The sequence below is a fragment of the Electrona antarctica genome (genome assembly GCF_951216825.1).
Source record: "Electrona antarctica genome assembly, chromosome: 7".
In the NCBI taxonomy this organism is placed as follows: Eukaryota; Metazoa; Chordata; class Actinopteri; order Myctophiformes; family Myctophidae; genus Electrona; species Electrona antarctica.
Genome location: NC_136812.1, coordinates 52,686,504 through 52,708,410, shown reverse-complemented (window position 1 = coordinate 52,708,410; position 21,907 = coordinate 52,686,504). Strand labels below are relative to the sequence as shown.

Genomic DNA, 21,907 nt, shown 5'->3' with positions numbered 1-21,907 from the left:
ATTGCTCTCAATTACAGGAGATAGATACTCAAGGGCAATAGAATAAACACAAAGAGCCATTCAGATTCAAAATCAGACCATCACTGCCGATGGCCTGATATTGACACTAATGGGCTTGACACCAATGGGTGTAGGTACTAGGTAGACATGCTTAATCCCCTCAAACGTAATCACACTTTAAGCATTTGACTAGATTAAGCCAGACTCAATCTAAATGTAAGATTTAGAAACTTTTAGTCATTCTTGTAAAACATAATTGCCCAGACTCTTCTTCAACAAAGATGGCGAAAGCAAACATTCTTTGTTCTGTACTTACACATACAATTGTATGGTACAAAACACTGAAGTCCTTAAACCAGAAAACTAACCTCACAGGAAGCCACGTGTGATTTGTAACCCGCATAACGGGTGATTTATAACCCGCATACCGGGTGATTTGTAACCCGCAGCACGGGTGATTTGTATGGACTAACGGGAGGTGTGACTTGAGCGCAGTCCCCGAGAAAACCATGACATAATGTTCCTCATGGTGAGGAACCCGGCAGCTACAACTGTATTTGGTATTTTGGTGGATCTGTCCACAGACCCCCATCCCATCTGAAACTGCTTTATGCCAGGAACCCGCATACAAGATTTGTGTATTTAAAATATCTCCAAACATATTCCAAATATGTATGATACTGTATGTCTAGAGGGAAGTCGGTCAGATTGGCGGTTGTCCAAATCGAAGTGAGTCAATGGATCTCCACATATGGAGATCTCTGCAGTCCCTGTGTGAACCGCCAGAGCGACAGCGGTCTAGTACTATGACGTCATAAGGACGACATCGGGCATCTCCATATGCGGGCATACGAGGGACACGGAGGCTTGTAAAAGCCCCCTGTGGTCGGCCACCATAGTTGGTCGAAGAGTGCGTGGAGAGGCGGAGTCCCTCCCTCCACTCATGCCGTTGTTAGCCTACCTGAAGAGCCTGTTCCTCCCGCAGCTGCTGATCGGCTTCGTGTTCGTGGCGAGCGGCCTCGTCATCAACCTCGTCCAGCTGTGCACGTGCATCCTGTGGCCCGTCGACAAGCAGCTCTACCGCCGGATCAACTGCCGGCTCGCCTACTCCCTCTGGAGTCAGCTGGTGATGCTGCTGGAGTGGTGGTCGGGCACTGAGTGCACGCTCTACACCGACCGGGCCACGGCGGAGAGACTCGGCAAGGAGCACGCCGTCGTCATCCTCAACCACAGCTTCGAGATAGACTCCCTGTGCGGCTGGGCCATGTGCGAGCGCTACGGCGTCCTGGGGAGCTCCAAGGTGCTGGCCAAGCACGAGCTGCTGAAGGTCCCCCTGGTCGGCTGGACCTGGTACTTCCTGGAGATCGTCTTCTGCAAGAGGAGGTGGGAGGAGGACCGGGAGACGGTCGTCGGAGGCCTGACGCGGCTCCGGGACTACCCCGAGTTCATGTGGTTCCTGCTGTACTGCGAGGGCACTCGCTTCACGGAGACGAAGCACCGCATCAGCATGCAGGTGGCGGAGAGCAAAGGCCTGCCCAAGCTCAAGCACCACCTGCTGCCGCGCACCAAGGGCTTCACCACCACGCTGCGGTGCCTCCGGGGCACCGTGAGCGCCGTCTACGACGTGACGCTCAACTTCAAAGACAAGCAGACGCCCACGCTGCTGGGCGTCATCCAGGGCAAGAAGTACATGGCCGACATGAGCGTGCGGCGCTTCCCCGTGGAGGAGATCCCGGACGGGGAGAAGGAGTGCGCCGACTGGCTCCACGAGCTCTACCGGCAGAAGGACGCGCTGCAGGAGCACTACCAGAGGGAGGGCTCCTTCCCCGGGCCCGCCGTGGTCCCGGCCCGCCGGCCGTGGACAGCCCTCAACTTCCTGTTCTGGGCGACGCTGCTGGTGTCGCCACTCATCCGGTTGGCGTACGGCGCCGTTGCCAGCGGCTCTCCGCTCCCCGTCGCCGGCTTCCTGCTGTTCCTCGTCGTGGCCAACGTGGCGATGCGCCGCCTGATCGGCGTCACCGAGGTGAAGAAGACCGGCTCCAACTACGGCGACCAGGAGGCCGAGAAACTGAAGTAGTAACAGTAACACCGTGTCCTTCGAAACTCTATACCACTTGTGTGTCATTTTTTTTTGTTGGGTGGAAGTTGTGGGATTTGGGCGGAAGTACCGCTCAAGGAAATTACGTTGACGCTTTAATAATCTGTTTACATCTCCGTGAATGAAACAAGTGTTGTGATTGGTCGAAAAAATATCGTATGCGGGGGAAATACATCTGACGGATGTTCCGGCCCGACACTTCCGCCGATACCGTCTCTGCCTTAGGTTGTGACCAGGCTTTTCTCTTCGCAGATGAGTAAGCCTGGGACCGAGGCTAGGTGGCATTCAGGGCGAACGCTCTCGCCAGAACATGATTCACTATTCTCCTCTGCCTATCGGGTCGCAACTCCAACGGCTCCGAGTCGGCTCAATCGAACTTCGCAATGTTCGACACGGCAACTCGCTCGCTCGGTGGTGTCTCACGTGGCTCAAGTTCGCTTGAGACGGCGGTCGGGCCTCCGGACCCAACGTTGGGAACCTCTGCACTGAATGGCTTTTGGAGGGATGGGAATGAGGGTCTGGTGTGTGTTCCAACCTGACGGGAATGAGAGTCTGGTGTGTGTGCCAACCTGACGGGAATGAGAGTCTGGTGTGTGTTCCAACCTGACAGGAATGAGAGTCTGGTGTGTGTTCCAACCTGACAGGAATGAGAGTCTGGTGTGTGTTCCAACCTGACGGGAATGAGAGTCTGGTGTGTGTTCCAACCTGACGGGAATGAGAGTCTGGTGTGTGTTCTAACATGATGGGAATGAGGGTCTGGTTTGTGTTCTAGTCAATGGGCTGCTCTAAAAGCAATGACAACATCTAGTATTAGTTACAACCTACAGCACTGATGATGGCTCAAGTCATTTTTTTTCACTTCTTGTCTTTTTGTTTCAAATCCACTCATCTTTATTTGTATTCAACTTTTTTTTTTTTTCATCAACTCATCTGTGCTAGCTCCGTTGACAGTATCGGGGACAGTTTGTATCCGAGGTAATGGACATGCAACTATTTATCTTTTATTTGTCTTTTTTTCCCCTACCGTTTGCTCCAATAGAATAATTAGGCATGAATGGGACAGACACTGGGTACCGGCCTAACTGGAGGGGCATGCGTTCACAGTGGGCATCGGCTTAGTACAGTGAACTGATTAAATGTTTTTTTGGGCAGTGATATACAGTATCTGTCCATGTCCCTTTTTTGTCTATACATGAGATCGCTGATCGCTGTCAATGGTGTCAAAAATAATCGGCTGTGCACAATTCTGCACCGATGCCGCAATGTGACATGATCAATAATCGAAGCCTAAATGTTATCATGTATTAATATATAATTATACTATAATGATATTGTATAACATATTATAATATACATTTAAGTAAAATATGTTGTTCAGTATATCTGACTGTATAGTTCAGTATATCTTGTATTGACTGATTTGCCACGTTGTGCATTTGCATCGTATAATCAAATTGAATTGAATCGTTACCTGGTGAACCATAATTAAATTTCAAGGGAACTGGTTTTGGCTGTGTCAGAGTGACATCAGAGGTCAATTTAATGAATACGTGGGGCCACGTACAGGTACACTCATACATAGATACAGACAAAGCTGGTTATTGGAGTGGTTTGCACCACTCAAAAATGAAGGCGAGACATGGCAGGTGAAATGACGATTTTTCAATTTTGTGCTATTTTACTTCTTTCAAACTAAAGCAAAATACACATTCAAAATACACATTTAGATGTTTATTTTAGTAGTTTATTTTAGCCAATGACAGCTCATTTTTCTGGGTGAAAATCCACCCTCTCTATTTTCATGATTGGTTGCTGGTACAAAGGAAGTGACCTATTTGGATCAAGCCACAGTCAGCTCGAGGACCTTTCCAATGATATATGGCATGATATGTTGTTGCCAAGTATTGGATGAGAATGAGATATTTTGTCTCAAAATTGTGGCTTCAAAAACCATGTTTTGGAATTTTTTTACAATACAAATCTTTAAAGGTTGTTTTTTCTCAAAATGAGTTTTCCTCATACCTGGGACAAAGAATCTCCACTTCAGTTGCACTCACATACACCAACCCTTCCAGTTTTATTCATATCTATATCCTACATGAATTTACAGAAGGTTTTGTTGATATATCATTCATAGCCTGATTTCACATTGTATTCCTAAAAACATGGCAAAAATATGTCCATTGACAGTATTTTCTGATTTATGGAGTGATAAATTGAGATATCTAAAATCCCCTCCCCCTGTAATTTCCTTTGTCTCTAATATGTCAACAAAATGAAACAAAAAATGTTAACCTGGCTTTATCCGATCTTCAGATTTATCGTCCCGAAATGTATGCAAATTAGCGCATATAATGCTTAATTTGCATATTTGAACATAATTTCAGAAAACTTGTAATACAAAAAATCTCGACTGGAGAAGTTTCATTGTGATAGCTATTTTTCCCTATCCCCCCCCCCCCCCCCCCCCCGACACACACACACACACCGTGACGTCATGTGGCAGCCAAGTCTATGGACTTTTTTATGGAACAATTTATTCCCTACAAACTTCCAGTGGGTGAAGAAACCTTCATGTGAGGAAACTTGTTCTCGAGTAGAGCCATCTTTTTCCGGTCGTGGCTGAGCTTCCTGGCCCTCGCCCTGAGGTGTTTCTCTACGCGGAGCTGTATGTGCGGCTCGACGAACCGCGGCGTGAAGAACGTCTTCTTGGCGTGTGCTCTGTTCATGTACCAAGGAATCGCGTGCTCTCGGAACGTGTACCAGTTGACGCGTCCGAACACGTCCTTCCTCCAGGCGCCGGGCTGCGCTTTCTCCTGGCCCGTCTGCAACAAGCGCAGGGCCGTCTCCCTCTCCGTCACCACCGAGTCCAGCCTGGCCATGGAGCGCTCGACCTTCTTCAAACGTTCCGGGTTGGGCATCGGGACCCTCTGTCTCTTTGACTCCTGCTCGACGGTGAGGAGCATGTTGCGTTCCTTCAGGAGCACGTACCACAGTTTGTGCAGGTCTTCGTTGCTCTTCGTCCGCAGTTGTTTGGCGTCCCACGGCGCGCCCGACCTGACCGTGGTCTCCCCCCAGTTTTCGGGCGCGTCAAAGAACTCGTGCAGGGGTCTGCGTTGTTGCCCGATGGCGCCCGCGTGACGGTGCCGAGCCGGGGAGACGAATGAAGTCGATTGCCCGTTTAGATAGGAATGGCATTTGGCCGAGCCTTTAGCAGCGGCGAGCGGGTGACGAGCCGACGTCGCCGAGGAGATCCTAAACGCGTTTTGAAACTGCTTGCAAAGTGTCGAAACGTGCCCCGTCGAGGTCGCTGCCATCTTTGATGCTGTGCCAACTGCATCAACAGACGAACTGGGTCAGACACTCTGGATCCATATTCCGCGTTTGGAGTTAACCTGTTCAAACAAAGACGTACCGTACCACCGTATATCCTGTATGTACACGTTGTCACACTCATGTCACCATGACTCATGCCATAACCGTATAAGGAGTTCCCAATGCTGCTACGCCCAAATATGGAGTGTGTCGTCCCGGCATCAGGCGCACATAAATCTGTCAGCTCCACATATGGGTACAAAACAGGAGCATGCATTCACACCAATGTCACAGCATAAAAAAGCCTTTTAATGTCAGGTTAGACACATACAAATGTAATGCTTATATGGTTAGTTGTTTGTTTGTTTGATTGATTGGTTGATTGAATACTTTGGTACTACTGTATTTCGATGCCACTACTTTTGTATTATTATATCGCTACTTTTACTTAAGTATGAAATCAGATGGCTTCTTCCAGCACGGATCATATTTTGGGCCTATAGGCTACAATGCCGTCTGTTCTAGCCTTCATCATCAACAGCGTCGTGCGCAACGCGGCGGCACTGAGGACCGTTCCGCGGGGAACTCCCGCCGTCTCCGCGCTCCTCCTCGGACCTCCTCCCGTCGGAACGCCGTGGGTTTCCGCGGCGGGTAAAAAGGACCTGGTGAAGAAGGAGCACCTTCTGGTCCTGGACGAAGACGAGCTTCAGGAGCAGTTTGTGCGAGGCTCCGGCCCCGGCGGTCAGGCCACCAACAAGACCAGCAACTGTGTGGTGCTCAAACACGTCCCCACTGGCACCGTGGTGAAGGTATACGCTCTCTTCTCGTCATGAAATAAGCACTTAGGATTTGACCGGGTAGATCAATTTAATCTAATCTATTTTGACCTGAGATCAGATTCTAAAAATGTCTTCTACATCCTGACAGTTTTCTGAAAAAGCTATGTTTCCATGTCAGTCGTTCTTCGATTAAAAAAAAATAGCAGACCTATGAGCTTGTAGATCTGCTATTTTTCAATAGCTAAAGCATAACATAATGCTAACACCAAAAGGGGTTCCCGCCCAAAATGGTTAGATCAGTGATTTCCAAACTGTTTAATTTCAAGGACCCCCAGTTTTTTTTAATATAGCATACATTTGACTCGCTGACAAGACCCCCGTTTGTTTAATCTCATTGTTTATTTAACTCTGACCCTTACGGGTCCATTTGGTTCCATTTGTACACGGTCAGAGTTACAGACCTGCAAGGGTCCATTTGGTCCCCTGGTGGTCCCCGGGCCACATGTTGAGAAACAGAGGTGTTAACTATCCATATTAACCCATACATGGCTGAGACCAGATTCTACAACATTTCTAAATCTAAAACTATTTCATGTCAAGAACCCCAAAAGTTATATGTAATTGGCCGCCGACCCCCATCTGAAAATATGTTGTTCCAGGGACCTCCCCAGAAGTCAATATTTGAGTTAAAATGTTAGCTCTGAAATAATGTATGTTCAAAGATTTGCGGCACATTTTCACATTTTTTTTTACAAATGAGCTTGTAGATCAATAGCTAAACCAATGCTTAAAACACCAAAACGGGTTCCCGTTCTGAATGGTGTTTAACTGAATACATTGTTCTGCTTCCCCCCCCCCCCCCTCCCCCCCTCCCCTACAGTGTCATCAGACGAGATCACTGGCTCTAAACCGACAACGAGCGCGGGAGATCATGAGAGAGAAACTGGACGTTTTATTCAAAGGAGAGGAAAGTGATATCGTAAAGAGGAAAGACGAGTCCGTGCAGAGGAAGCACGAGAAGAGGAGGAAGGCAAACGAAACGTTGGAGAGGAAAAGACTGCTTAAAGAAACACTTGAAGCCGGTAGTAAACCAGGGAATGACACGGGCTGAAGATGCGTATATCTATTCTACGTCCGAGCAACGCCCCGCCTGCCTCTGATTGGCCTACCCCCTACCGACACTGCCCGTCTTGCCTGTCCTCCGAGATGCAAGTAGAAGAGGGCAAACTAATATTGCTTGTGCCGTTTGCTTCGATTGAATGATTGAACACGTATGTACTATGATTTGATTTGGCTGTGTTCTAAATTAAAGTGTTATTGTTGATTATCGTGTATTAATCTAATTATAGTAAACTAATACTATTATACTAAAAAAGATGAAGATCAAGGTATTAATCTAATTATAGTAAACTAATACTATTATACTAAAAAAGATAAAGATCAGGGGAAAAGAGATCAGGGGAAAAGAGAACAATAATGTTTCAAGTTTACACACATACAAATAAACAGGCCAACATGCATGTACAATATTAGTTTGCCTCTTCTACAAAAATAAAAGTTACTCGTACTTGTATTATTTATTTATTTCCCACCACGGAGTAACCTCGCGGCAGACTATCCAGCATGTATCTTCCACCTCGGAGGAAACTCTGGTAAGGCTGGCAGTGTCGGTATAGGCCAATCAGAGGCAGGCGGGGCGTTACCATGTCTATGCTCGGCAGTGTTGTAACTAACTCCCTTACATCACGTTACGTTACCTAACGGCGCTACTTTTTGCAGTAACTTCTAACGGAGGCTTTACATTTCCCTATTCCATAACGGCCTTATAGTTATTGTACGAGCGTTACCCGCGTTATAGCGTTATTATTTCAATGTATGATCCAAGTGAAAAGTTTCCCCAAACAGCGCCGTGAGTCTGTCATACAGGCTCTGTGCTGACTGCTGCTAAGAGAGCGCGCCGCTCTGTGTTGTACTGTGTTGACAGTTTCGTTTGTGCTCTCATACTAGCCTCTGAGCCCACATGGCTACGCACCCCAACTGAACAAAGCATGTCGCAGAAGAGGTCATTGATTGGCTAACGTAGGGCCAGATTTCAGGGTAAGCCAATCAGAGACAGTCTGACAGAGTAAGGCGGGTCTTACTCTTATGGCTGTGGCTGTGGCAGAGCCTTAGGGCGCGTTCAGGAATAGCCTTAGAGTATATAGGAATAGCGCACTGAACCCAATGTGCAATGCAAACTAATAGGCGAGTGCGCTGCGGTGTGGTATTTACCGTATTTCCGAACACGCCCTTAGTCACAGACTCACAGACAGACAAACCATTGTAACGCATACACAGAAAAGGCCGGTCGAACGTACATTATTACCACACGCTACAATGGCAAATGACAGCGAGATCGGATGCTTTGCGGGTTGGAAATACAATCATTATTTTGAGTTCTTGAGGGTAAAGGACGACAAAAACATTGAGGTGAAATGCAAATTATGCGGCGGACATAAAGCATTGTCTTCAGCCAAGAAGAGCAATGCAAATCTAGTAAAGCATCTCAAAACAGTCCATGAGGGTACGACACTTGTGGCCAAAGACCAAGACCCTACCACCACCCCAGGTACCAGTGTGGGCAGTGCCTCACAGTCAGATGGACCAACACCACCAAAACAGACAAAAATCGATTTTAAATTGCCACAGCAGCATGTCACCAAGAGTCAACTTGACAAAATGATTGCAAGGTATGTTGTTGAGGAAATGCTTCCCCTCTCAACGGTGGAATCTGTTCTTTTCAGAGCACTGGTCAGCAAAATACCAGTGAAAGCAGGGCCAATGTGCAGAAATACATTTTCAAAATACCTGAACAGTGAATATACCAAAATGGAAGATGAGCTCAAAAATAAATTTGAGAAATTAGAATATCTCTCTACCACTGCAGATATTTGGACTGCAAATAACAAAAGCTTCCTTGGTGTAACTGCACATTGGATAAATCCTGAGACCATGCAACGTGGGAAAGCAGCGCTGGCATGCAGAAGGTTCAGAGGTCGGCATACGTATGACAGTATTGCAACTGCACTTGAGAATATTCACTCATCTCATGGCATATCACAAAAAAATACAGCAACTGTTACAGATAATGGCTCCAATTTTGTCAAGGCCTTTAAAGTGTACAGACCACGTGATGAGGATGACGATGAAGATGATGCAGAGGATGATGAGGTGACCTTTATAGACATTGGAGATATACTGCTGACTGGTGCTGATGATGCTGAAGTGGATGATGTGATTGCTTTACCCCCACATCTGAGATGTGCATCACACACATTAAACCTCATTTCGTGCAATGATATGGATAAGTGGTTGCAATCAACACCTGCAACAAAAGCAGTCTACAGAAGCGCTACCGCAAAGTGTGCAGGGTTGTGGAACAAGACCAGCCGATCAACAGTGGCCTCGGAGCTCCTGGAGGACATCGTTGCAAAGAAGCTGCTGGTACCTTGCACAACCAGGTGGAATTCGTTTTACGATGCCCTGGCTCGAATCTCTGGGATATCGCTGGTGGATTTGAACACCCTCTCCTCCAGACTACAGCTTAAATCAATCAATGAAAGGGAACATCTATTTCTCAAAGAGTACTGTACCGTCATGAAGCCACTTTGTAGCGCACTGGACATTCTTCAGGGAGAAGAAAATTGCTATTATGGCACACTCCTACCCACACTGGAAACAGTGATGTCCAGGACTCTGGAAATGAAGAATGGACTGCAAATCCTTGTTGGCCTACCAGATGCAGTTGTGGAGGTGAGAACTGTGATTGTCATTTGCATTTTTCTTTAATTTAAATAAATCAGCCAATTGCATTTTATAAATGCACTCACATGGGTAGGCTGTGTGACAGCCTACATGTGGATGTGTGAGACAATAAATCTGCAAAGCATTTTAGCTCTAAAGTGTAAATGTTGTACACATTTTGTGGCCCTGAAATAAAATTAATTATGGAACTATGCATGTAATAAATGCATTTTCCTTTTCCCCCTTAAAAAAAGCTATGCTCATTATGTATAAATTATAATAAGTACTAAATAACTGAATAATGTTTTGTTTTTGTCTTGTTATACACATCATTTCAGGCAATCAAGAGAAGATTCACAACTGTTCTTGAGAGTGAAGATGCTGTCCTGGCTGCGGTGACACTGCCAAAGTTTAAGCTCCGCTGGTTGCATGACAGGGAGAGGAAAGACCAGGCGAAGGCAAGGCTTCTATCAGAATGCCGAAAACAGGTCCTTGAACAGGAGCAGCAACCAACCAACCAGTGTTGTTTTTGGCAGCAAATTTCGATTTTAGTTTAGTCATAGTCTTTGGACTGAAACCTAATTTAGTTGTAGTCACATTTTAGTCACCTGGAATGTCTTAGTGTTAGTCTAGTTTTAGTCGACTAAATGTCATAAGATTTTAGTCGACTAAATCTACAGTTGATTTAGTCGACTAAAATGTATTTTGGCAGGCCTTGATGCCGTCGTAATGAGTGTTATTACACTTGCTGAAAATAGCCGATCTACAAGCTCACAACGCGTCGCGTTGCGACGCGTTGTGAGCTTGTTGATCGGCTATTTTCAGCATGCAACCAAGTGTAAAATGACTTGTACTGGATCTCTTGTCCACTAGTCCCTTCCTAACATTTTAGTCTAGTTTTTATTTGTCGACGAAATTGTCAGTATATTTAGTCTTAGTTTTAGTCATCGTAGCTTAGTTTTCATTTAGTTTCCATTAGTTTTTGTCGGTGAAAAAAGGTAGTCGACGAACATTTTTCGTCTTAGTTTTAGTCGACGAAAACAACACTGCAACCAACCCAACACCAGAGCAGAGCACTGGGTCTGCCAAAGAGGGTGACTTCTTTACCCTTTCAGATGATGAGGACACCGCCTCTGCCCCTGCTGAAACTGAAGTAGCTGATTACCTCAAATCAGGAGCGACAGGGATTGACACTCTTAATAAATTTCCTTTGATAAAGAAAATATCTCTTAGATATAATGCAGCCACTCCATCCAGTGCCCCAGTAGAACGACTCTTTAGCCTGGGTAGCCTGATTTTAACTCCAAAGAGGAACAGGCTATCAGATCAAAAGTTTGAGAGGCTTCTCCTCATGAGATTCAACCATTGGTTTGAGAGCTAGGAAGGAAGAAATTAACAGATGGAGAGGAGATTTGGAGATGGATACAGAGAGAGAGAGAGAGAGAGAGAGAGAATACATTATATCACCAGTCACCACTAGTGCCCTCTGCTGGAGTGAAGAGTTTTGGAGTATTGTGTAAGGCTTAACTTATTATACTATTATACTCATTAACATAATTGTTTACCAGCTGCAACGTTAAAGTGATGAACACATTACGAATTGCAATACAATAATACAATTGTGAAAATATGGGACAATCTGCTTCTGCATAATAAAGTACTTTTCTCTTTGGTACTCAATATGATGACAACACTTTGGTACTTCCACTCTAGTAGAACTTTGAACGCAGGACTCTCACTTGTAAAAGAGTAGTTCTACATTGTGGCGCTGCTACTTTTATGCAATAAGTCGCAGTCCCTCTTCTCTCTTCTTGTTTTTAGGATTGATTTTAAAATTCTTGAACTTGTTTATAAAGCTCTCAATGGTCTCGCACCTTCCTACCTACACGACTGCCTGCCTAAATATGTCCCAAACCGCCCCCTCAGGTCTTCCACTGCTGGCCTGCTCGCTGTGCCTAAAAAAATGGCAACTAAAAAACACGGTGAAGCAGCTTTTTCTGCTTCTACGGGCTGACGCCGTGGAACAAACTCCCACTATACCTTCGACAGCCTCTGTAGACATTTTTAAAGCACAGCTCAAGACCTACTTCTACACTCTTGCTTTTAGTTGATCTTTAAAATTCCTTGTTATGTTATATATGTCCTCACTGTATTGCATTACTGCTATTATTTTTAATGTGTTATGCCTTTCTTTTCTTTTCTTTTTTTCTCCATTGCTCTGTAAAGCACTTTGACAAATAAAGTTGTATTATTATTCCATCACAAGCTCAATATGTCCTTGATATTAATATAAACTATAAAGTATGTTTCTGCAAACTTTCTTTTTTATTGTTTTTATTTTGTGTAGGCAGCCAAAGCATCAGCAGTGTCACAGATTGTCAACAAGTTGTCAGACAGCGTTTCCTGCTACGGTGTTCTTATACTTGGTCTGATCTGTCCTGATTTATGCTTAATTATGCATGCTCTGCCTGTTATTACCTCAGAGGAGGAGGAGGAGGAGGGCGGACATGAATACTAACAAGATGTTCTGAGATATCAGGCAGGCTGTTTGCAGCCTGAAAACTGACTGATAGTAGTGATTCTCATCACTGTGGATGACACTGGCCCTGAACAGGGGTCCTCATCACTGTGGATGACACTGGCCCTGAACAGGGGTCCTCACCGTGCATGCTGGCTTGTGGTGGGCATTTTTTTGTCAATATTCCATTTTTGGCCACGGACATACAAAAGGAGCGGTCAATAATATTACCAGAAACACATACAGATATAGCCCTGAATGACCATAACAGGTCTGTAACTCTGAGAGTGTTCAAATTGACCCGTATGGGTCCATTCGTCCATGTCGAGTTTCTGAATTTGAATCGTGAAAAGTAACAGTTTTGGAGAATACCAAACGACTTGCCCCTTTACCAACTCGCCCCCGCGAAAAGTGAAGAACGGTCGCCCCGGAATTTCAGAAAGTGAAGATAACTCGCCCCAAAGCCGTGGATAACTCACCCAGAAAGCGTGGATATCTCGCCCCGAAGCATGGATATCTCGCCCAGAAGCGTGGATATCTCGCCCCATGTTTATTTTACCATATGTCTCATATTTTAGAACATGTTACACACCACAATACAGTTTAGCCATTGCACTGAACATTGTTGTATACCATTCCCATAGATAGCTGTTGTTCTGGAAATTCTGGAAACTCTCTCTCTCTCTCTTTCTCTCTCTCTCTCTCTCTGTTCAAAAGTACAGGTACAAATCTCAAAGTACAGGTCAAATTCTTTCTCTCTCTGTTCAAAAGTACAGGTAAAAATCTCAAAGTACAGTAAAAATCTCTCTGGCGACTTGTCCGGACTTTTTGGTGCGACTTCGCCAGAGATTTTAGGACGACTTCGCTGGGCTTTGGGGCGACCGTACCGGATGGTGTGTGTGTGTGTGTGTGTGTGTGTGTGTGTGTGTGTGTGTGTGTGTGTGTGTGTGTGTGTGTGTGTGTGCGAGTGTGCGTGCATGCACGTGTGTGTGTGTGTGTGTGTGTGTGTGTGTGTGTGTGTGTGTGTGTGTGTGTGTGTGCGTGCGTGCGTGCGTGCGTGCGTGCGTGCGTGCGTGCGCGACTGCGCGTGCGTGCGTGCGTGCGTGCATGCCTTCCCTTCACAACATGAATAACAATGGGCTGTCTGGTGGAATGCCTTGTAAACAAGTGAACCTAATGAAAATCTCTCATCGGGGGAGGGGAGGGGAAGCTCGCCCGCCCGCCGGGGGGGACAGGCACCGCATAATGTGGCAATTAATTCCGGCAAATGAGTTATGAGAGACTTATGCGAGGCAATATTGGCCATTACAGCTGGGCTGATTGCATTAGGACTGGGAGATAATAGAGATGCTGCTATAGGGACATACACACACACACACAGAGAGAGAGAGAGAGAGAGAGAGAGAGAGAGAGAGAGACCCCGGTGCAGCACTACTGCATGCGACACACAGCAAGGTCCACCTAGTGCTTTTTGAATTCTATTTGTTCCACGTTTTGCCTGTTCAGCGCTTGTGAAATGTTTGCTTTTAATTCACAGCAGCAACGTGTAGTGAAGCATAATGCGGTATTGGTTGGTTAAAGGTTGGTTTAGAATCATATTGAACTTGTCAAACTGTACAGTTTGACATACATAGAATGTTTTGCCTTTATTTGTATTTATTTTTAATTCTTTTTTAAGATTTGTTTTGGGGCTTTATTGATAGTGAACAATAGTCAGGAAAGGGGGAGAGAGATTGGGAGTGACACGCGGCAAAGGCCGTCGGGCTCGGGAGTCGAACCCGCGGCACGCCGTCAGCTGGCTTGGCAGCCTATAGCCTATAGGTGCCCAGACGGTTGATCTAACCGTTCGGATGTTTTGCCTTAATATAGACTATGCATGCATAAAGTGAGTGGCAAAGTGAGTGAGCATTTAATGCAATCAGATAGGACTTTTCTGTTTGGATGTATGGGCTGTCAAGGCCTCATTGACCGCTGTATTTCATTGGAGCCATGTGTCTCTAGCGTTATAGGCAGAAGGCACGCTGCGTTGCTGCCACTCAAGTGACTACTGGCCAACCACAGCGCGTCTTTTCCGGGACTTATCAATCCAATCCAAATGGAGCTTTATATTGGCATGAGAAAACAAACGTTTACGTTGCCTGTCATGATTGGCCTAGCCTCGGAAACCCAGACGTTTTTATTTCCAGGGAGGAAAAAAAAGTCTGGGTCCGAGTCCACTTCAATTCGGCATAGAGTAGCGCAAACAACACTCACTCTCTGCTGATTTCTGATCGTCTGCACCTTTGTTAAATTGACACGCACACGCACACATATACACACACACACTCCTCTCACTCTCTGTCGCTCTAATTAATTAGTCTCATGTCTAGCAGCTGCGCATAGTTTCTGCCGGCGGATCCTGCCGGGAGCTGCCTATGCCGTAAAAAGCATAGGTGAGTTCCAGGCTATGATGGGCCTACCGGACGTCACCTTCCGTTACGCTAGCGAGTGTTTCCTACGACCGCTCCCCGGAGATTCCCCCATTGCCCCGCCTCCCCATCCCTACAACTATTTGGAACAGCGACGGAGGGGCGCCGTCTCTAGCGAACTTGAGCCACGAGAGACACTGTATACCGAGCGTCGAATGTTGCAAAGTTTATTTTCTCTTTTTGAATGGTGCCAACGGTTTGATTTAAAATATTACACAATTGAACGTGTAGTTATTATACATTTATTGTATTTAATATTTAATTATCGTTTCACATTCGTTCTAGATTATTTTTGAAATTAGCCAATCTACAAGCTCACAACGTGTCACATTGCAACGGGTTGCGACCTTGTAGATCGGCTATTTTCAAATAGCCAATGTATGGTTAAAGTGGTTACATACATTGATTTTTGAGTGGTGTAAACCACTCCTACAACTGGCTTTGTTAGTTTACGTGTCTGTTCGTACCACTGGCTTTGTTAGTTTACGTGTCTGTTCGTACCAAAAAATGAGCATGGTTGCTATGGTCACCCAGTTCACACGGGTGTGATTTCATTACGTCAGACCACAGTTGATCAGTCTATAATAAGACCTTACACCACTCAGTTCACACGGGTGTGATTTTTAAATAACATATGAGTTGTAACAGTGCTCATGAGTCGAATATGAAGATTGTTGAGGACCCCCTGGAACTCATACATCACATGACCGTTTTTTGTCCAATCATAATGTAGCTGTCTGTCGCGGGCTGGGCATGCTTTTTCAAATGACGTGACCAGGGCAGGAATTTCACGGCGGCCACGGCGGCCATGGCCGTCGTTGCCCCTCTCTTTGGCCTTGTGCCCCTCGAAAAAGTATATGCCCAGACGGCCACAGTGGCCGCGGTGCCCATGTGCCCCGACCGGCGCCCACAGCAGTTCATTTTACCATTTTTCCTCTGCGCAATTTTCCAGTCATTACGGTAACCTTCCCCAAACGTCTCGCGCAGACTTGTATTGTCTGTAGGCTATTTTAGTTGTGTTGCCATTTGCCAAGTGGTTTGATTCTTTTGCGTTACTTTGCCTCCTCCCTCCTCCTCCGCTCCATGCACGCATACACGCACTGACAGCTCTCACTCACACTGACACTCAGCGCTTCAGGATTATTATCACACAGAGCCCGTGTGTTAAGACCAACGTGACTCGTCTTCATGGACATATAAACTCACAAAACAACACCACGCAACAGCATAGACTGCAGGACTCCTCCACCATTTACCACGCTATCGTCTGCTACGTTAGTTGACAGAGTAAATTGTTTAAACAGCCAACGCTGGCCACTACACGGCTAATATCGCTAGCCAAACGCTAGTAGCCAAGCACCAGAGCGCGCTCACTGTACACCACGCGTCGCTCGCTTAATAATCATTCATTTCTGTATCAATGCGGACATAACGTGGTAAATGTTCATAAGCACACAATTGTACAAAATGCTTTTTACACTTGACTTATCTCCAGAGTCCTCAGTCCTGCAGCCCCACAATGCCATATGCCAGTCTAGCCTTAAAATCTACATTTATATGTTATTCAATATATTACTTTAGCACAAAATATAGGCTTTTCTAAACCAAGCCCTCATTCAAAAGTTACTTAAGTAATTAAGTAAATGTTATTTATAAAGCACCTTTTGAAACAAAGTTAGAAGGTGCTGAACAATTTGCACAGTATAAACAATAGAAGAAAATTAAAAACAAGGAACATATCACACAGTTGTGACTATAGCAGAAGAAAAACAAACAAGGCAGAACAGAAACATAGGGATATACAAATGAATGTAGCCTATTTAAGAAGAACTATTCTGAACCAATGTTCGCCTTTAAATTAAAAAAAATGTAATCATCCTTAACCTTTAAGCTAAAATAATGATGACCGGGGACTTAAAATCATTGTTTTAATTGATGGCCTTCATGCCCTGGCACTTGGCCTTGTGCCCTCAAAAAGTTGACCACACTAAAGGCCAAGTGGCCTTGCCCCTAAAAGGATGAAATTCCAGGCCTGGACGTGACAGAGCTCTGGTCTGGTTGTGCGCTCGAGACAAGCAAAGTCGCTTATAATAAACAGACATGGCAACACTGCTGAGCAGCACACGGATCGCTCTTGTGTCAAATCAAACATTGCTTGTTTGATTTTTGATTTGATTTGGTCAGACCCAGGTGCAATCGGTATGCACTTACTCTTTTTAGGTCAAGGGGCATAATAGCAGATAGCGCAAAGCGAATATAATTAACATACACTCCCTGATGCTAAAATATGCAGGAAAGTGATATGCCATATGTGTGTGCGTTCAGCACGACTTGCATAATATGATGGGCGCATAACGAGGTCACGGTTTGAGCAAATTAAACAATACCACCTGAAAAAAAACACCTGTATAATTGGGCCCTATATCTTCCCTTATTCTCTGGAATCCTGTCTCAAAGCAGACCAGAGGTAGACAACTGTCGTTCCCTGATCGCTATAGGGACACATGCATCAGTAAGCAGGAACTGGGGATGGCAATGAAGGACCGGGAAGTCTGGCGTGTCATTGTGAAATCCATGCGGTCGAACAATGATGATGATGATGATGTGTGTGCGTGCGCACGCGCGTGTGTGTGTGGGTGTGTTTGTACAAGATAAATGCTCACTCAAAGCTGCCACTACAGCTCCCATCTCTCTCTCTCTCTCTCTCTCTCTCTCACACACACACACGCACGCACGCACGCACGCACGCACACACACACGCACGCACACACACACACACACACACACACACACACACCGTGTCTGGCTGCTGGTCGTACTGTCCTATAGCTGTGAAGTCTGAATCTATAGAGCGGAGAACTTGAAAACACTGTTCTGTTATACACCGAGGCTCTTTGCGATCCAATTCTGGGCACATATACAGCGGCTGTATCCCCTTGCAGCCGTTGTCATGCCCCTTCGATTCTTTCCACAGCACTGGGTTTTTGGCAGGAGAATTACAGATTCAGAGCATTTCTTTCTTTTCTTTTTTTCGTCCCAAACCCGTCCCCACAATGTTGTCATTCTGACAATTCCCCTTCAACAATGAACTTTATCGCAGCCTGTCCTCACAGCCCCTTTCGGGTCTGTGGCTCCGAGTGTACCGAATGGAACCAAATGGAAACCCGCCCTTACGGGTCCATTTGGTTCCATTTGTGCGCTCTCAGAGCAGTGGAGGAAATAACTAAGTACATTTACTTAAAGTACTGTACCTTTTGTAAAGTATTTGTACTTTAGGGTACTTGAGTAGCCTAAGAATTCTAAAGAATTCCCAATAATTCTACTTTTACAACTTTAGTTACTAGTTACTCTGTAGATTTGGATTATTATTACAAAACGTACATTAAGCACTTCAGCATACACATTTCGGCCATTTGAAAATAGCAGATCTACAAGCTTGCAATGCGTCGCTTTGCGACGCATTTTAAGCTTTATAGATCTGCTATTTTCAAAAGATTTGTATACAGTGGAAAACTTTAAATGGGACATTCTGCATAATGAGTACTTTTACTTTTGGTACTTTAAGTACATTGTGATGCCAATTGTACTTTTACTCAAGTACATTTCGAATTCCGGACTTTTATTTGTAACAGAGTATTTATATATTGCAGTATCAATACTTTTACTTAAATGTTCAGTGATTTCACTTAATTAAAATATCTTTTTTTCCCCTTTTTTTTATAATCCTCCCTACTATAGAGTGTGTCCCCAGTTAACCCCTGGCGTCAAAATAACCTTAGGTTTCGTTTTTGGCTATAGGGTTAGCCAGCCTTCATCCAATCAGGATGAGAGGGGCCTTCCTCCAATCATGGTCGAGTGGGGGCGGGCCTTGGTGCACCTGCTGTTGGCCTGTCGCGTGTCCCCCCCACTGTAGAGCGTTACCGGGGCAGACCGACTGAATTCTCCTTTAAAGTAAAGCATTTGAGTACTTTTTCCACCAATGTCTCTCCGAGTCAAATAAACACAGAGGATAAAACATTGCGGTGTGGGCCGGCTAATATCAAAGCGGGGGGCCGTGAAATGGAAAAGGGATTAGAATCAATGGACCACACAAGAACACAGTCCCACACTCATTGGTCTGTGGACTAAACCAGAAATGTGTTTCTGGGAAAGGCTAAAGGGATATTTCACTGTCAGACATGGCTGGGGTCAATTTAAAGTCTATAATACCCAGGCTTTTGTGAGCGAACCAGACAGTTTTTAAGTTGCTTGGGTATTGTATAGAAAGGGTCTGAATGTGATATGAATACCATACCTATATGATATGATAGTAACAGTTTTCAGAATTGCGTCATGTGTGTTGGAGAAAAAAACGCTTTCAAAGATTTGACAAGTGAAATCTATCAAAAAAAAAAGTACATATAAAAATAAAACAAGAATAGTTATAGAAAATAGGACTTCCACACTCGCCTTGACTCAAAATGTATTTGAATATTATCTAAATGTATTTAGATAATATTTAGATAATATGTCACCAGATTTGACTGTGAGCCTGCCATCGCGTAAACTCCAGCTTTTCACAGGAGAAAAACTTTTATTTTTAATCCAAAATGAGTTAATAGCACAGGCAGACTCTAGCTACGTAGGTGTAATGTTAGAGACCACAGAAGTGATCCTTTGATGTTTTCTCAACTCGCTGTTTTCTGCAAGACATTACTCTATAAGTGATATCTCTGGTGGGTCAAACTGAACAAACAATATGTAAATTTTAAGCTATGATTCCCTGGTTTCATATGAGATGAGAAATAGCAGATCTACATGCTCATAGCATGTAGATCTACATGTAAAATGTGGCGCAAATCTTTGAATATTTATTCATTCAGAGCAAACGTTTTTAACTCAAATCTTTGCTTCTGGGGAGGGGGTCCCTGGAACAACATATTTTCATATTTTCTTGGGCTCCTTGCCATTAAATAGTTTGAAACCACTGACATAGAAACGTAGGTTTTTCAGTAAACTGTCATGATTTAAGACATTTTGTAGAATCTGGTGTCAGTCCTGAATGGGTTAACAGCATTTAAATGCGATCACGGCGTTATTTGACAGTAAGAACATTTGACAGAGAGACAAATAAGGCTAAAAGCACCTCTGCTCTTCCAGCGGGGAAATCAGCTGTGGTGTAAAGTAACTAAGTACATTTACTTATACTATACTTAAGTACCAGAGGTATTTGTACTTGAGTATTTCCGTCTGCCAATACTTTCACTTCTACTCCGCTATACATCTCAGAGGCAACTGTTGTACTTTTACTCCACTAGAAAGCTTTAGTTCCTAGTTACATTGTAGTACAAAACACACTAACCACTATACAGCCACTGTAGCCTATATAGAGCGCCGCAGTCCCAGACTTTTACTTAACAGAGTAACAGAGTATATGTCTCTACATTACTTTTACTTGTAACAGAGTATATGTCTCTACATTACTTTTACTTGTAACAGAGTATCTCTACATTGCTTTTACTTGTAACAGAGTATATATATCTCTACATTACTTGTACTTGTAACAGAGTATCTCTACATTGCTTTTACTTGTAACAGAGTATATATATCTCTACATTACTTTTACTTGTAACAGAGTATCTCTACATTGCTTTTACTTGTAACAGAGTATATATCTCTACATTACTTTTACTTGTAACAGAGTATATATCTCTACATTATTTTTACTTGTAACAGAGCATATATCTCTACATTGCGGTATTGATACTAGTGTTTACCTACAGTAAGTAATAAATGTGAGTAGCCTATAGTACTTTTCCCACCACTGGTTCAAGGTTCAAGGTTGTGCTTTATTGTTACATCTTGTGTACAGGTACATAAGAGTCAAACCTATTTTTGTTTGGCTTCCTTCAGACAATGCAGCAGCAAAAATATAATACGACATCAAAACAGCAAAACACAGCAAACAAAATAGAATATAGAATATAGAATATAGAATATAGAATAGAAAATAGAATATAGAAAATAGAATAAAAATAGAAAATAGAATATATACTGGGCAGTTTAGTATTCCGGTGATCTGTCAGGATGGCCTCTATCAGCGTCATTAGTGTAGTCTGACAGCTGTGCATGGATTCACATTATGAGCCACGTTGATCCCAATTAGACCTGAGGACGCATCATGTGTCACCTCATATTTTAAACTTTAGCTGTTGGAAAAATAGCAGATCTACAAGCTCGTAGCGCGGCTCGTAGCGCGGCACTCTGTGCACTCTGTGCCGCGCTACGAGCTTGTATATCTGCTATTTTTTTAAATATCGTGAAAATGTGTGCACATTTTTGAATATTTGCTTCTGCGTGGGGTCCCTGGAACAACATATTTTCAGATGGAGGTTCGCAGCCAAATACATCATTCTGGGGGTCCTTGAAAAAAAGTTTGAGAACCACTGATATAGAATCATAGGACTTTCAGAAAACGGTCATGATTTACAAGACATTTGTAGAATCTGGTCTCAAGTCTCGATGGGTTACACATGAAAAGATCAGCCAATTCATCACGATTATGTTCAGTTTGATCACGTCACTTTGTCATATTTCACATGTCGGACATCACGGGGTGAGTTTGTGCTGCGTTGTGGATCCATAGGCCTACAAGACACACTAAGGACAGTAGGGGTGTGAGATTAACCCATTTAGAACTAAGGCCGATTCTACAAATTGTCTTCTAAATCTGAAAATGTCCGAAAAACCTATCTTTCTATGTCAGTCATTTTCATGTCAAGGAGCCCCAAAAATATATGTAATTGGCCGACCGCCCCATCTGAAAATATGTTGTTCCAAGACCCCCCTGCCCCCCAGAAGCAAAGATTTGATTTAAAAACGTTCGCTCTGAAAGAATATATATTCAAAGATTTGCGCCACATTTTCAAGATTTTTCAAAAAATAGCATATCTACAAGCTCTACAAG

At 44.3% G+C, this 21,907-nt stretch overlaps 3 protein-coding genes across 3 annotated transcripts; 2 read left to right on the top strand and 1 right to left on the bottom strand.

Annotated features, from left to right (window-relative positions):
- Nucleotides 1-940: 940 nt before the first annotated feature.
- LOC306925967 (1-acyl-sn-glycerol-3-phosphate acyltransferase gamma-like) lies at nucleotides 941-2,077 on the top strand (the record flags this gene model as incomplete). The annotated part of the gene is made up of 1 exon (XM_079505149.1): nucleotides 941-2,077. Exon 1 carries the CDS (start codon nucleotides 944-946, stop codon nucleotides 2,075-2,077), a length of 1,134 nt encoding a protein of 377 aa, XP_079361275.1. The 5' UTR covers nucleotides 941-943.
- Nucleotides 2,078-4,641: 2,564 nt separating this feature from the next.
- LOC306926340 (large ribosomal subunit protein uL29m-like) lies at nucleotides 4,642-5,415 on the bottom strand (the record flags this gene model as incomplete). Its single annotated transcript, XM_079505604.1, has 1 exon — nucleotides 4,642-5,415. The coding sequence occupies one exon, from the start codon at nucleotides 5,413-5,415 to the stop codon at nucleotides 4,642-4,644; it is 774 nt and encodes a 257-aa protein (XP_079361730.1).
- Nucleotides 5,416-5,922: 507 nt separating this feature from the next.
- mtrfr (mitochondrial translation release factor in rescue) lies at nucleotides 5,923-7,303 on the top strand (the record flags this gene model as incomplete). The annotated part of the gene is made up of 2 exons (XM_079505603.1): nucleotides 5,923-6,222; nucleotides 7,073-7,303. The coding sequence occupies 2 exons, from the start codon at nucleotides 5,923-5,925 to the stop codon at nucleotides 7,301-7,303; spliced, it is 531 nt and encodes a 176-aa protein (XP_079361729.1).
- Nucleotides 7,304-21,907: the final 14,604 nt, after the last annotated feature.